General features: G+C 43.8%; 1 protein-coding gene across 1 annotated transcript in view; it reads right to left on the reverse strand.

Moving 5' to 3' along the window:
* Nucleotides 1-13,935, reverse strand: part of LOC121573290 (DNA damage-binding protein 1) — a 31,986-nt gene extending 18,051 nt beyond the window's left edge. Inside the window, exons 1-11 of the mRNA XM_041885145.2 lie at nt 13,786-13,935; nt 12,522-12,670; nt 12,096-12,212; nt 11,712-11,933; nt 11,314-11,428; nt 10,990-11,087; nt 10,651-10,809; nt 10,111-10,194; nt 9,669-9,888; nt 6,678-6,753; nt 654-762 (exon numbers count right to left, since the gene is read on the reverse strand). Coding sequence (XP_041741079.1) covers nt 654-762; nt 6,678-6,753; nt 9,669-9,888; nt 10,111-10,194; nt 10,651-10,809; nt 10,990-11,087; nt 11,314-11,428; nt 11,712-11,933; nt 12,096-12,212; nt 12,522-12,670; nt 13,786-13,846 — 1,410 coding nt within the window. The 5' untranslated portion in view covers nt 13,847-13,935. The remainder of the gene's footprint in view (nt 1-653; nt 763-6,677; nt 6,754-9,668; nt 9,889-10,110; nt 10,195-10,650; nt 10,810-10,989; nt 11,088-11,313; nt 11,429-11,711; nt 11,934-12,095; nt 12,213-12,521; nt 12,671-13,785) is intronic.
* Nucleotides 13,936-14,402: the final 467 nt, after the last annotated feature.

Genomic DNA, 14,402 nt, shown 5'->3' on the forward strand with positions numbered 1-14,402 from the left:
CATGTTCATAACTTGAACATATCTTAATGCTTTTACGATTCGCCTAGTAGGAGGATAGGTTATTGGCCATTTGGTTTTAAACCTAGCATGGAGGGATTTTCCCGACCAGGGATACCTAGTCAGTTGTACAACCGAATGCATTCAACTGAAATATTGACTCAGGAGTATGAATACTTACGCAAATTAGATTTCTGTATTTCATTTTTAATAAATTAGCCAAACAAATTTAAAACATGTTTTCACTTTGTCATTATGGGGTATTGTATGTAGCTGGGGGAGAAAAACAATCAATGTAATCCATTTTGAATTCAGGCTGTAACACAACAAAATGTGGAATAAGTCAAGGGGTATAAATATTTTCTGAAGGCACTGTATATGTATTGCGATTCAATACTGCGATTTTATTGCGATTCGATATTTCAAACATATTGCTCACCATATGTCTGCCGCTGAGGGATAAGAGAGCCATGAAAAAGCTTTGATCAGTCGTGGAAATCAAACAGTTTTGGTGCAAGTACAGCCAATTAGTGCAAAAATAATATTGCGATAGTGAAAACGATACCATATATCATCAAAAATAATATCCCAATACGTAACTATCGACTTTTTCCCTCATCACTAGTGTGTGTGTGTGTGTTTGCGTTTGCATATACCTGGATGAGCTGCTGGTGGGCCACGTTGCCACAGTAGAAGGTCTGCAGGTTGTCCACAAAGCCAGGCAGCTCAGTCTCCTCCACCTCCTCCCCGCTCAGCATCAGCACCCTGACGACACACACAAACACAGAACGACTTATTATATACATGAACAAAAATAAACACAACATGTAAAGTGTTCGTACCATGTTACATGAGGTGAAATAAAAGATCCCCCGAAATTTTCCAAACACACAAAAAGCTTATTTCTCTCAAATGTTGTGCATTAATTTGGGATGTCCACCAAAGCTATTGCCAGATAATTTAATGTTAATTTCTCTACCATAAGCCGCCTCCAACGCCATTTTAGAGAATTTGGCAGTACATCCAACCGGCCTCACAACCGCAGACTACGTGTAACCACGCCAGCCCAAGACCTCCACATCCGGCTTCTTCACCTGCGGGATGGTCTGAGACGAGCCACCCGGACAGCTGATGAAACTATGGGCTTGCACAACCGAATAATTTCTGCACAAACTTTTGGAAACCATCTCAGGGAAGCTCATCTGCGTGCTCGTCGTCTTCAAAGTCTAGACCTGACTGCAGTTCTGTGTTGTTACCAACTTCAGTGGGCAAATGCTCACCTTCGATGGCCATTGGCTTGCTGGAGAAGTGTGCTCTTCTTGGATGAACCCCGGTATGGTGTCGTGTGGGCGAGCGGTTTGCTGATGTCAACATTTTGAACAGAGTGCCCCATGGTGGCGGTGGGGTTATGGTATGGGCAGGCATAAGCTACGGACAACGAACACAATTGCATTTTATCGATGGCAATTTGAATGCAGAGATACCGTGACGAGATCCTGATGCCCATTGTCATGCCATTCCAGGGCTTGACATTCACTTTCTTTGGTCACTTGACCTTTGGACAAGTAGGACATATTTTTTACTTGTCTGAACGCAGAAGTCACTACGCATTTGGCTGGCATGCTCGGGAGGGACGAGAGGAATCATTACATTTATCAAATATATTTAGTGGAATCAAGTATTTTCGAATAGCCTATTCCACTCTGGGTGGAGCTGTGGTACGAAAGAGATGTTTAGTAGCCTAGGCCTATCTGGCTATCTGTGTGTGCCGAAGCTCGCAGATGGAGCAAGTGACACAGTCAAAGAGCCTCGCTGGCTGTGCGGTCTTTTGATGGGTTGCATATCATTGTGGGCTGCAGAGCAACTCTGCTGTCCTCAGAACTGGATAATTATAAACTGATTCCAATTTTTTCCTCATCTTCCTCTCTTATTAGGCCTAGGCTACTATATGTGTTGTAGTAGGTTGGGACATTGCTAGAATAATATGGAAATAGGCCTCGGCCAACTACGCATTTCTTTCATAAGCATCCCTCAGCTGTAGCCTAAGTTTTCTATCCTAATTTGATTTCTCCATTTTGGTATTGTTTGCTCAATTTCACTTCTTGTGGCCTAAAATATTTGTAATTCAGAATAACATAGACTCCGACTTTCACAATTATTCCCATTTAAAAGCTGCAAACTTTAGGACATTAAACGCTTTATTAGAATAGTTTAGAAAAGACTCTTCATAACGGTCATTTGTCTTAATGCTTTTATGATATTTCAGTTAGTAGGATTAGGCTTTTGGTCGTTTGGTTCGCAATGGCAAGGAAGGATTTTTTTTCTTGGCCTCGCATGCATGCATCAACTGTAAGGTTTGTTTACATTTCTCAATAGATTTTTATATCTTGCCATTGTTTCTTCCCTCTCTCTCATTATTAGCTTAGGCCTCCCATGTATTTGGGTTGTACAAAAACAACTTACAACTTTGAGATTGATTGAGTGCTAGGCTTTCATTGTTTGATCATGAAATCTAGCATGCATTAAACTGAAAGAGTGACTTAGTAGGCCAAGTCATGTTCATATCAAATGGAGAGGAAATTGAACATTTGGGCTTCTACAACAATAAGACACTGGAGTGTCCGCTATAAAAATAGACTTAAGCTATTGGCCCAGATCATCCAACATTCAAGAGCGAGAAAAAACAAACATCTGACCGGATATTTTGCGATGCTTTGGTGAGACTCGTAGCTCTGGTTACATTGTTCTCTTGCTTTGTGTAAATATAACATATTAATTGAAATGGGTTATAGCAAATAGGAATATAGGCTATTTACTCAGAATGTCAACCATGCACTGCTCTGCTGTGCGCTGCGGCAGTGCCGCCGCCTGATCCAATTCTGATCGAAGTAATTGTTTGATTTTGTGATTTTTTTAAAACTTGTCCATTCGGACAACTGATATCTACATTCTGGTTGTCCGACTATTTATTTTACTTGCCCCGGACAAGAGGACAAGCCTTAATGTCGAGCTCTGCATTCATCCGCCGCCATCACCTCATGTTTCAGCATGATAATGCACGGCCCCATGTCGCAAGGATCTGTACACAATTCCTGGAAGCTGAAAAAGGCCTGCATACTCACCAGACATGTCACCCATTGAGCATGTTTGGAATGCTCTGGATTGACGTGTATGAAAGCATGTTCCAGTTCCCGCCAATATCCAGCAACTTCGCACAGCCATTGAAGAGGAGTGGGATAACATTCCACAGGCCATAATCAACAGCCTGATCAACTCTATGCGAAGGAGATGTCGCGCTGCATGAGGCAAATAAATGGTGGTCACACCAGATACTGACTGGTTTTCTGATCCACGTCCCTGTGACCAACAGATGCATATCTGTATTCTCCGTCATGTGAAATCCATAGATTAGGGCCTAATTTATTTATTTCAATAGACTGATTTCCTTATATGAACTGTAACTCAGTAAAATATTTGAAATTGTTGCATGTTGCGTTTATATTTTTGTTCAGTGTAAATAGACAATTTACATTATAAAAAAGTATTGCTCTCGCAATCAGATTGGCTTTCAGGCATGTCAGTCATTCGTCTTTTCCAACCAATAAGGATGCATGGACGCACTGCAGGGCTCTGCCCTCGACACCTCAAGTTAGCGAGTGTTCACATGCTGTTGCAAGAATAAGAAAGTGCTGAGCGACTGTTCACTTGCTGTTACCTAACTAAGTGTTGTGTGCGTCCATTGCAATAAGTGTAGTATCGTTATTATAAATTAAGATCTCAGCCAGGCCAGCCAAAAAGCTCCATGGCCTCAGGCCTTCTATTTCTATCTCTCTGACCATATATATTATTTAATGATGTCTAGATGGTATACTATTGAATTGTTTCTTATGTTTATTTTATGCCACAGTTTGCTCATCTGCTTATTGTTATACTGCATATGTAAATGTATCTTAGTATATCCTAATGATACTAATGATTGTATCGTTTCTCCTTTTAGAACCACACACAAAAACATAAATAACTTTATGGGCCTCAACATCATGTTCTGACCAGCACTATAGTGGGCAGATCTTAGTGAATCAGTTTAAGTGTAATAGCGGGTGAGAACGTTCAGTCGACCGCTCAGACGAGATCCAGCTGGCCGTTTTTTCATGGTCCTAGTTTTCACCGGATTTAGCGACCAACAGTTTTTTCATACATTTGATCATTTAAACCAGGGGTGTCAAACGTACGGCCCGCGGGCCGGATCAGGCCCGCAAACGGGTTTAATCCGGCCCGCGAGATGATTTCGAAAAAAATTAATAAATTTCGAAGTATAAAAATGCGCTGCAATTTTTCTATAAAATAAACTGCTGTTCCAATTGCGTCCACTGGATGGCGCAATAGCAATTGTGTTAAGCAAGCTAACTGTTTATACCGGGGCAGAGCAAGTAGGTCAAGCACGTGCTGCCAATGAGCTACTTTGTTTTGCCCGCGATATTTATTACGGCTTCTACTTTTAACATTATGTGCTTTGGCACCCTCATTGCCCCAATATGTCTCTGTCAAAAAAGAGAAAAGTGGACGCAGAGTGCAGAGTGTTCCAAGAAAAATGGTCATCCTATTTAATCACGGAATTGAATGGGAAAGATGTATGTTTGGTGTGTTCAGAGCATGTTGCAGTGCTGAAAGAATATAACCTTCGTCGCCACTATGTGAGTCTACATGCCGACAAATATGACAACTTTCAAGGACAGCGGAGATGAGAGAAGGTGAATGAACTGTTGGCGGGTCTGAAGAAACAGCAGTCTGTGTTTACTCACAGCCGAGACATCAGTGACGCTGCAGTGAAAGCTAGCTACCTCATTGCTAATGAAATCGCAGTGGCTTCAAAACCATTTAGTGAGGGTGAATTTGTAAAAACATGCATGATGAAGGCAGCGGAGATTGTGTGCCCTGAAAAGCGGCAGGCTTTTGCAAATATCAGCCTGACAAGAAACACAGTTGCAGACAGGATTTCCGATCTTTCAGTGTATTTGGACAGCCAGTTGAAGCAAAAAGTAAAGTCATTTATTGCGTTTTCGGTTGCAATTGATGAAAGCACGGACATTACAGATGTTGCACAACTGGCCATTTTTTCATCCGCGGAGTTGATGACACATTGACCGTCACCGAGGAGTTCGTGGAGTTGGTGCTGATGACAGATACAACGACAGCAGCTGATATTTTTACCGCACTCGTCGGGCGCGCTGGACAGGTCGGAGTGGACTGGTCCCGCGCTGTCAGCCTGGCTACAGATGGTGCGCCCTCAATGATCGGGAAAAAAGCAGGCGTTGTGACAAAGTTCAGAGAGAAAGTGCAATCTGCAAATGGAGGACGTGATTTTTTGACTTTTCACTGTATTTTGCACCAGGAGGCTTTGTGTTGCAAGTCATTAAAAGATGGATAATGTCATGAAGGTGGTCATCCAAACTGTTAATTTCATCCGATCCAGAAGCCTGAATCACCGTCAGTTTGACAGCCTTCTCAGAGAGAAAGACCACATCTATGGCCTGCCATACCACACTGAGGTAAGATGGTTAAGCCGAGGTGCTGTGCTGAGGCGTTTCTTTGATTTACGAGAAGAAATTGAACAGTTCATGGAAGAAAAGGGCAAACCAGTGTTAGAATTTCATTCCGCAGAATGGATGCCGGACCTTGCATTTATGGTGGATGTTACAGAGCACCTGAATAACTTGAACAAACAGCTGCAAGGGCGCAACAAAGTTGTCACGCAGTATTATGACAGCATACGTTCTTTCAAGTTGAAGCTGTCATTGTGGGAGACGCAACTTGCCGGTGGTGATGCAGCTCACTTCCCCTGTCTGAAAAATGTGTGCGCGACCCAACATGTGGCAGACATGAAGCGGTTCAAAGATAAAATAACGGGACTGTTACGGGAGTTTGAGCAACGCTTTCAGATTTATGTTTATATGTTATGTTGATGTGCTATTGTTTTTAATTGATTTTATTTTATTTGTATATTTAACCTATTCTTGACTCTGTGGTTCTTGCACTTGTTTGGGGAACAGGATTTCATTATTTTTATCTACATTTCTGCCTGAGAAATGACACCCTGATATAGTTCTGTGATCTGTGAAACAGTTCTGTTAATCACTGAGGCATTGTGTGTTTGTGTGTTCTTTTTCTTTAGAATTTTCAAATAAACTTGACGTGTTTTATGATTAATAGTGATGTTGTGCTTGTACTATTTTGGACACACTGTCCTCAGGCTCCAGCTTTATGTTGTATGTTGATCGTATTAAAACAAAGAAAACAATCTGAAGTTGTTGTTTTTAAGTTATATATACCATGATTTTTCCGGTCCGGCCCACTTGGGAATAGATTTTCCTCCATGTGGCCCCTGAGCTAAAATGAGTTTGACACCCCTGATTTAAACCATTGTAAACTTGTCTCTCTTTGTTATAACTGGTGTCAAAATCTATCCATGTCAACAATGTCTGACTCTGAAATTGAATAAATGTTTTGTTTTATCAGTCTATTCTCCATTTTGTTATAATTGGTGCCAAATCAATAACAACCTGATCATGTAAACATGACACTGTGGCATTAGGCAAGGCTTCACCGGACTGGACAGGGAGTGATTGCATTGTGGTCAACCATGCAGAACCTTTCTATAAGGCCACCAATGGTTGTCTCACCTTGTCTGGCCCACGAAAGACAGGACCAGCATATCGTCTGTCTCCCTCCCAGCCTCTGAGCGAAGAGGCCACAAACCTGGGAGGACAACAAAAAAAATATGCAGGAAAATAAATGTCAAGCGCTCCACAGACCTAGAAAACAAGCAGCACTGTATTAGCTAGGTGGTGTTTCATTAGTGCAAACAACAGGAAATGTTTCAAAGTGTTTTGCAACAGAAAACTAGAATGAGCTTCTTATTTGGACTATTATTGGATTAAGTCTAGGTAGTCCCTCCCTGTTTTAGTCTGTTTACTTCCATTTAGGTGCCTAGTGAACCTAAATGTTCAGGACCCTGAACTAGAAAGGAGTCAACGCTGTACCTTGATTGATCCGTGCCGAAGCCACAGTCCTGGTGGGCCAAGGCAGGTTCTTATGGTTTCTATTCTCTATCTGAGCCTCATTGACTGACTAATTGCTTCTCATCAACGTGTTCACGAGTCAGTGGCCGATGCCTGGGACCATAAACGATTCAAAAATGTAATTCAACTACAATCAAAAAATGGCAAAGATTACAGATGCAAGCAATTTGGAGAAAATCCCACTGAAGCCCCGTTTCCACTGGCACTTTGAAGTCAACCCAGGTTGGGCTGGCCTTGGTGGGCTAGCTCAAATTGCATTTCCACTGCCTCCAGAAATTAGAAATGATGTCATGTTGCTAGGTAGCCAATATGTGACTGTAGCTGGCTTCGCTAATGTTGCTAGCAAGATTTTGTAACTAACGTTATCTCATACTCTTGCCAGTGCCAGCCAGACTCACTCAGAGCCATGTAAACTCAGCAAAAAAAGATACGTCCCTTTTTCAGGACCCTGTCTTTCAAAGATAATTCGTAAAAATCAAAATAACTTCACAGATCTTCATTGTAAAGGGTTTAAACACTGTTTCCCATGCTTGTTCAATGAACCATAAACAATTAATGAACATGCACCTGTGGAACGGTCGTTAAGACACTAACAACTTACAGACGGTAGGCAATTAAGGTCACAGTTATGAAAACTTAGGACACTAAAGAGGCATTTCTACTGACTCTGAAAAACACCAAAAGAAAGATGCCCAGGGTCCCTGCTCATCTGCGTGAACGTACATTAGGCATGCTGCAAGGAGGCATGAGGACTGCAGATGTGGCCAGGTCAAAAAATTCCAATGTCCGTACTGTGAGACGTTTAAGATAGCGCTACAGGGAGACAGGACGGACAGCTGATCGTCCTCGCAGTGGCAGACCACGTGTAACAACACCTGCACAGGATGGGTACATCCAAACATCACACCTGCGGGACAGGTACAGGATAGCAACAACAACTGCCCGAGTTACACCAGGACTGCACAATCCCTCCATCAGTGCTCAGACTGTCCGCAATAGGCTGAGAGGGGCTGGACTGAGGGCTTGTAGGCCTGTTGTAAGGCAGGTCCTCACCAGACATCACCGGCAACAACGTCACCTATGGGCACAAACCCACCGTCGCTGGACCAGACAGGACTGGCAAAAAGTGCTCTTCATTGACGAGTCGCGGTTCTCTCTCACCAGGGGTGATGGTCGGATTCACGTTTATCGTCGAAGAAATTAGCGTTACACAGAGGCCTGTACTCTGGAGTGGGATCGATTTGGAGGTGGAGGGTTCGTCATGGTCTGGGGCGGTGTGTCACAGCATCATCAGACTGAGCTTGTTGTCATTGCAGGCAATCTCAACGCTGTGCGTTACAGGGAAGACATCCTCCTCCCTCATGTGGTACCCTTCCTGCAGGCTCATCCTGACATGACCCTCCAGCATGACAATGCCACCTGCCATACTGCTCGTTCTGTGCGTGATTTCCTGCAAGACAGGAATGTCAGTGTTCTGCCATGGCCAGCGAAGAGCCCGGATCTCAATCACATTGAGCACGTCTGGGACCTGTTGGATCGGAGGGTGAGGGCTAGGGCCATTCCCCCCAGAAATGTCTGGGAACTTGCAGGTGCCTTGGTGGAAGAGTGGGGTAACATCTCACAGCAAGAACTGGAAAATATGGTGCAGTCCATGAGGAGATGCACTGCAGTACTTAATGCAGCTGGTGGCCACACCAGATACTGACTGTTACTTTTGATTTTGACCCCCCCCCGTTTGTTCAGGGACACATTATTCAATTTATGTTAGTCACATGTCTGTGGAACTTGTTCAGTTTATGTCGCAGTTGTTGAATCTTGTTATGTTCATACAAATATTTACACATGTTAAGTTTGCTGAAAATAAACGCAGTTGACAGTGAGAGGACGTTTCTTTTTTTGCTGAGTTAGCTAGCTTAACGATTAGCGGCGTCGCTAGCATAACAGGCCATTAGGTAGCTAGCTAAGCAAGGAAACCTGACGACAGGTTTGATATGCTGTAGCTAGCGAGCATTCAATACGACCTGGTCAGCTAACATTCCTGATAGCTCACGTTAGCTAGCTAGCTTGTTTCAACTCTGATTTGCTTGCTAACGCGTTACGTAGCTAGCATTCGAGGGCTGACTGTTCTCATAAAAGTTTATTGTGTAGTGCAAAAATGAATGAAGTACACAGCTATGGTGGCAACTCATGTCATGTCTGACTATTGCAGTACTGCTTGTCCATGTGCTAGCTAACAGCAACAAGCCCAGACAAGCTAGCTAAATCTTGTGTCAGCATCCAGCAGTGATCAGCTTGGTGGTTCCATAATAACGACACCACCAGCCCGAATTCTAATTGAACTGGTACCAGTTGTGAAACTGATAATTCCATTCAAGCCAGCTCGAATTTGATAATTCCAATCAAGCCAGCTAGAATTTGGCCCTAGTGTATCAGAGGTAGAGGCACTACCATATATTGCTTATACCAATCCAAATCCTCCAGATCTACAACTGTGTAGGGGGATAGGGGCTAGGGGTCGATTGGGTATCGGTCCAGAGAGAGCAGCATCCTCTTTTATTTCCCCCCAGAGGGCCCAGAAGCCCTCCTGCTGACCTTTGATCCCTGGCAGGTCGATGCTGGCGTGCTCGTGGATCCCGATGCCATTCCGGATGATCCTGAGGGAGCCCTCCTTGAAAGCTCCGGAGCAGGTGACCAGCTGGCCCTGTCCCTGTCTCTCCAGGTCCACCACACACATGTCCACGATGGGCCCCAGGTTGGTGAAAGTCTCCATCACCGCCACGTACGACCCCGAGTCGTTACTGTCCACATTGAGCTGGAGTAATAATAATAATAATGTCCATTACAAGCCATAACAATAATGTGCCAACTCTAGATAAACAACAAGTGGACTTTGACCATACTTATTTTTCTTTGAGACAAAGGGGGTGATGTCCACCACTCAGTACAGAAAAAATAGTGAGGCTTGCTTATCCTTTCTTTCTTTTCCAGGGTTACATTTATCAAGGTGTTTTCTATGTGACCGGTCCAGCCTTACCTTGACCAACTGGGAGTCGCCCAATCTAGAACCCACAAACACCACACCGTTGTCCAGGTAGGTCAAGCACTCTGCAATGGATGTCTGCGAGCGAGAGAGGGACGCACACAGACATTACTCTTCAGCCCATCTCATATCATGTTATCAACTTACAAAAAGTTCCTGGTGTACACTATCACATATTTTTTTACAAAACACACTCAAGGATAATTCTGCCATTGAGACTCAATTGTGTAATGTGGAGGTTGAATGTCAAATAGGAAAGAAGCAGAGAAAAGGGAGACATCATTGAAAGCAAGATATGAGACGACTGAGCCAGATAAAAAGAACAAGAGATCATAGGGAGACCGAAAAAGCAAGAGAGACATCAGAGAGAGCAAGAGAGAGGGCTTGCTATGGAGACGGACAGATAAAAATATATAGAAGTTGAGATTAAATTAGACAGACCACACAAAAGAGAAAACAACCAGAAACACAGAGAGAGAGGGAGACAGATCACGAGAAAGAGACAGAAGGAGAGAGAAGGCCTACAACATGTACCTCTCCGAGCAGCTCAACACGGAGGTCCTTGAGCACCACGGCCCCGTCCATCAGCTCCTCCTTCTCCAGCAGCAGCATAAACAGGCGGCCCTCCATGTCCCCCAGCAGGTAGCGCGAGCCGTTGGGGTCCACACGGTTGTGACATACGATGGTGCTTTGCTGTTGGGGGAAAGGGAACAGAGGTGGTGGATGAGGTGAGTATCCCTCTGTTCTATGTAAAGTGCTGTGAGCATCTGGAGAAGTGCCGTACTCTATATCAATTAATCATTGCTATCAAACTGCATGATGTTGGAAAAGAGTTGAAAGCCTCTGCATTGTGTTGATTTAGATTGACCTTACCTTGATGGTGGGAGGAGCGATGGCCAAGTATTTATCCCCGTTGTGATAGGTGATGGATTCTTGTCCAATGATTATAGCGCCCCCAAATGGTTCTGGGACTAAAATAGATAAGACAAATACATAAACAACCAAGTAAATCAACCACATTCAGTCACATTCAAATACGCTAGAAGAGGAAGAAGAGGACCCTTGGGCGCTGCAGTTCCAGTGGAAATGATCTTTAAACACTAATCTAAGAATCCAGAATAAACTAAATCTCATGAGTATTGGACCAGGGCCCTGATGATCCTTGTCTAACCCTGCATGGACATTCGCTCTCCTCACCTGGGATGACCATAGAAGCCTCAGCCTCCACGTTCTCCTGTTTCCACGGCCCCTTGTTGAACTCCTTCTCCCTCAGCGACACCTCATAGGTCTTCACATGCCGTCCCTGAGGGTCCTACAGCACACAAACACAGATACAATCAGACTGAAACACTCGCAGATATTCACACAAAATGTCTGCTAAATAAAGCACACATTCCCCCTTTCACCGGAGATGCACTACTGTCTCATATACACATCCCCCCAATATTCTCTCAAACAGCATCAAATTCCTACTCTTGCATTCTTTCAACTCATACCCAATCACCCCCTCAACACACACCCAGATAAATGCATACACACAACCACTCCAACATTGTACCCCTTTCATCCACCACTTCCTACCCTCCCCTCCCTACCTGATAGATGAAGCAGACTGTGGGCGCCTGACAGCCGTACAGGAAGTGGACGTCGATGACCTGCAGCTCCTCCAGGCGGATGTTGAAGGCCTTGAGTTCTCGGTTCTCCCGGTCCAACGGGATCACCTTGAATAGGCCGTCGTACAGTCGCAGGCCAATCATGCGGCACTCAGGGTCTACAATACCGATGATGCCCGTCTCCGAGGGACGCCCGATGCGGTCCTACGCAAAAAATAAATAAGTTGGTCAAGTTAAGAGGAGTTTCACGGCATCCTATTGTTTCAGTCTGCAGAGTATTCCTGTTATAGTTTTGCAGAACATATACTTTGATCTCCATCAACAGCTCAAAGACACTGGCTTTGCTCATATTTATTTTTCTCCTACCTGCACGTTGCCGTGGGCGCGGGTGATGATGTCGATGCTCTCCCCGTTCTGTTTGTACTCCAGGATGCAAGCGTTGTATTTGGCCGTGAGAATGAACAGCAGATCCTTGCTTTCCCCCTGCAGTCAAAACAGACAAAAAGTTCCTCTCCATTGAAGCCAGTGAAAACATATGTCCACTTTCAAGTTAGACATCGGCAGAAGTTTACAACTTGTATGGCAGTTACAGAAAGAAACCCGGGTCTTGTTCAGAAGGGCACACAATAGTAGAACCTTTTGCAACGTAAAACATAAATCTGTGTTCTTATTGGACAAGTTCAGGTAGTACCTCCCTGTTTCAAAATGTTTTCTCTCTACTGAACGTGACCCAGCTTTGAAATGACTAACATGCACACACAAACACAGACATACAGGTAGTAGTAGACTCACCTTTGGCCTGAAGAGCTCCATGACGGCGATCTTGCCGTACATGCCCACCTCTTTGACGGGCCGGAGCCCTTCCGCTGTGACCACATAGATCTCCAGGCGTGTGTTTTTGGCTATGAGAAGATTCAGGTCCTCCGCAGAGGTGAAGTGGCCTGGGGAAGAGAGGGTGGCCCAGTCAGTCGGACTAACTTTTTCAGCTTTCTGAATGACTAGCAGATTTTGTGTCTTTCCCAATCTCATTCCTGTATTTTGAAAAGGCACATTTCTGGAGTTCAAGTATTTGTTTTTCTATCTACTAACAATACAAATTGCATACTTTTCTTACTAAGCAGATATGTTTTACTCACAAAATATACACTAAGGTGACAACACTGCATTGACAGTCTGATTTTTTTTATTAATAATATGGGATTTGATAAAGTCAGTGTCAGAATGCCTTGAATTAAGTTTTGTTTTTAATCACACGTATTTTAACCGTGTAGCTCAGTTGGTAGAGCATGGCGCTTGCAACGCCAGGGTTGTGGGTTCGTTTCCCACGGGGGGCCAGTATGAAAAAAATATGTATGCACTCACTAACTGTAAGTCGCTCTGGATAAGAGCGTCTGCTAAATGACTAAAAATGTAAAGAGTAATACATTGAATCGTTTGCTAGCTATCACCAATATATTGGCAATCAAATAAATGCAGGCAGTTTAAGGGTAACGTTAGCTAGCTAGCTAAGTAAAGTGCCCTACATTCGTAACTATGCACACTGTCCGTGATTGTAATTTGCCAATGTATTATTTAGGTGGACATATTGACTGGCACTACAGTGGCCTGCCTGCTACCTGTGTAATTTAACAACACTGAAGCTCCAAACCCCACTGAGATTCTTGGCAAACTGATAAACAATAAGGTAATAGCAATCCAATTGACTGACGTTAGCAAACAAATTGACATCAACGGACAGCTGAAGATAACTAGCATTAGCTTCAAAACATCCTGGCTGCGCAGGAGCACACACTGGCTCGTGCCATTTTGTGTTCACTTGATTGACAATTGATAACTAGCTATATGATATCAGTTGAGCGAAACCACATGTCCCATTCTGTGCATGGTTATTCAAAATTGAACAAAGCCCTTATCAATGGACTTGATAGACTTGCTGGCAAAACAATATCAAGGGGGCCTGCAAGTGCCTGTAGCTAGACTTCTCGCGCGGGAGCTTAGCATGTAGCTACGACATGTTTGTGCGCGAGCTAACAAGAAACAAGAAGAACACATTTACCGGTGATGCAGGCATTGACTGCCGTCGGTTTCTGCGCGGTTACCACGTAATTATAAGACATGGCGTTCAAAGACAGAATAAGAACACCAGCGAATCTGTATCAGTTCTTCTCAAGTGTTGAAACCATGGATATTAAAACGATTAAAAAACAAGCGGAAGTGCATTGCTAAAAACTCTATAGATATTTACTTTCACAGCGCCCCGTGTGGCTCGGAAGTCGATTTGTCGTTGTTGGTGCTTGTATTTTTATAATATTCTGCATTGGACAGAAGAGGAGATTGCAGATTGCTTACCCCTCTGTACTATGACGTTTTTTCACATGAAATACTGTGCGTTGCAATGCTTTGCTCATCAGTGTTTTACATTATCGACCTCAGCAGCAGAGAGCCAAGTGAATGATGATGACTAGAGATCTTTCAGAGCCATGGCATTGTTGCTCACGGTTGATCAAGCAAAATGCCCCTGTAACGAGATACAATCTATTTACTGTATCAATCCAAATTGATAATGGTCAAAGTGGCAGGCATTCTAGTACTATGTGTGTGCACATGCATGCGTTAGGTTAACATAGGACTGACACCAGACACGGTAGAGAAAGCGAGACACCTCCCTCGTTA

This window comes from Coregonus clupeaformis, chromosome 15 (assembly GCF_020615455.1).
Source record: "Coregonus clupeaformis isolate EN_2021a chromosome 15, ASM2061545v1, whole genome shotgun sequence".
NCBI classification, from domain to species: domain Eukaryota; kingdom Metazoa; phylum Chordata; class Actinopteri; order Salmoniformes; family Salmonidae; genus Coregonus; species Coregonus clupeaformis.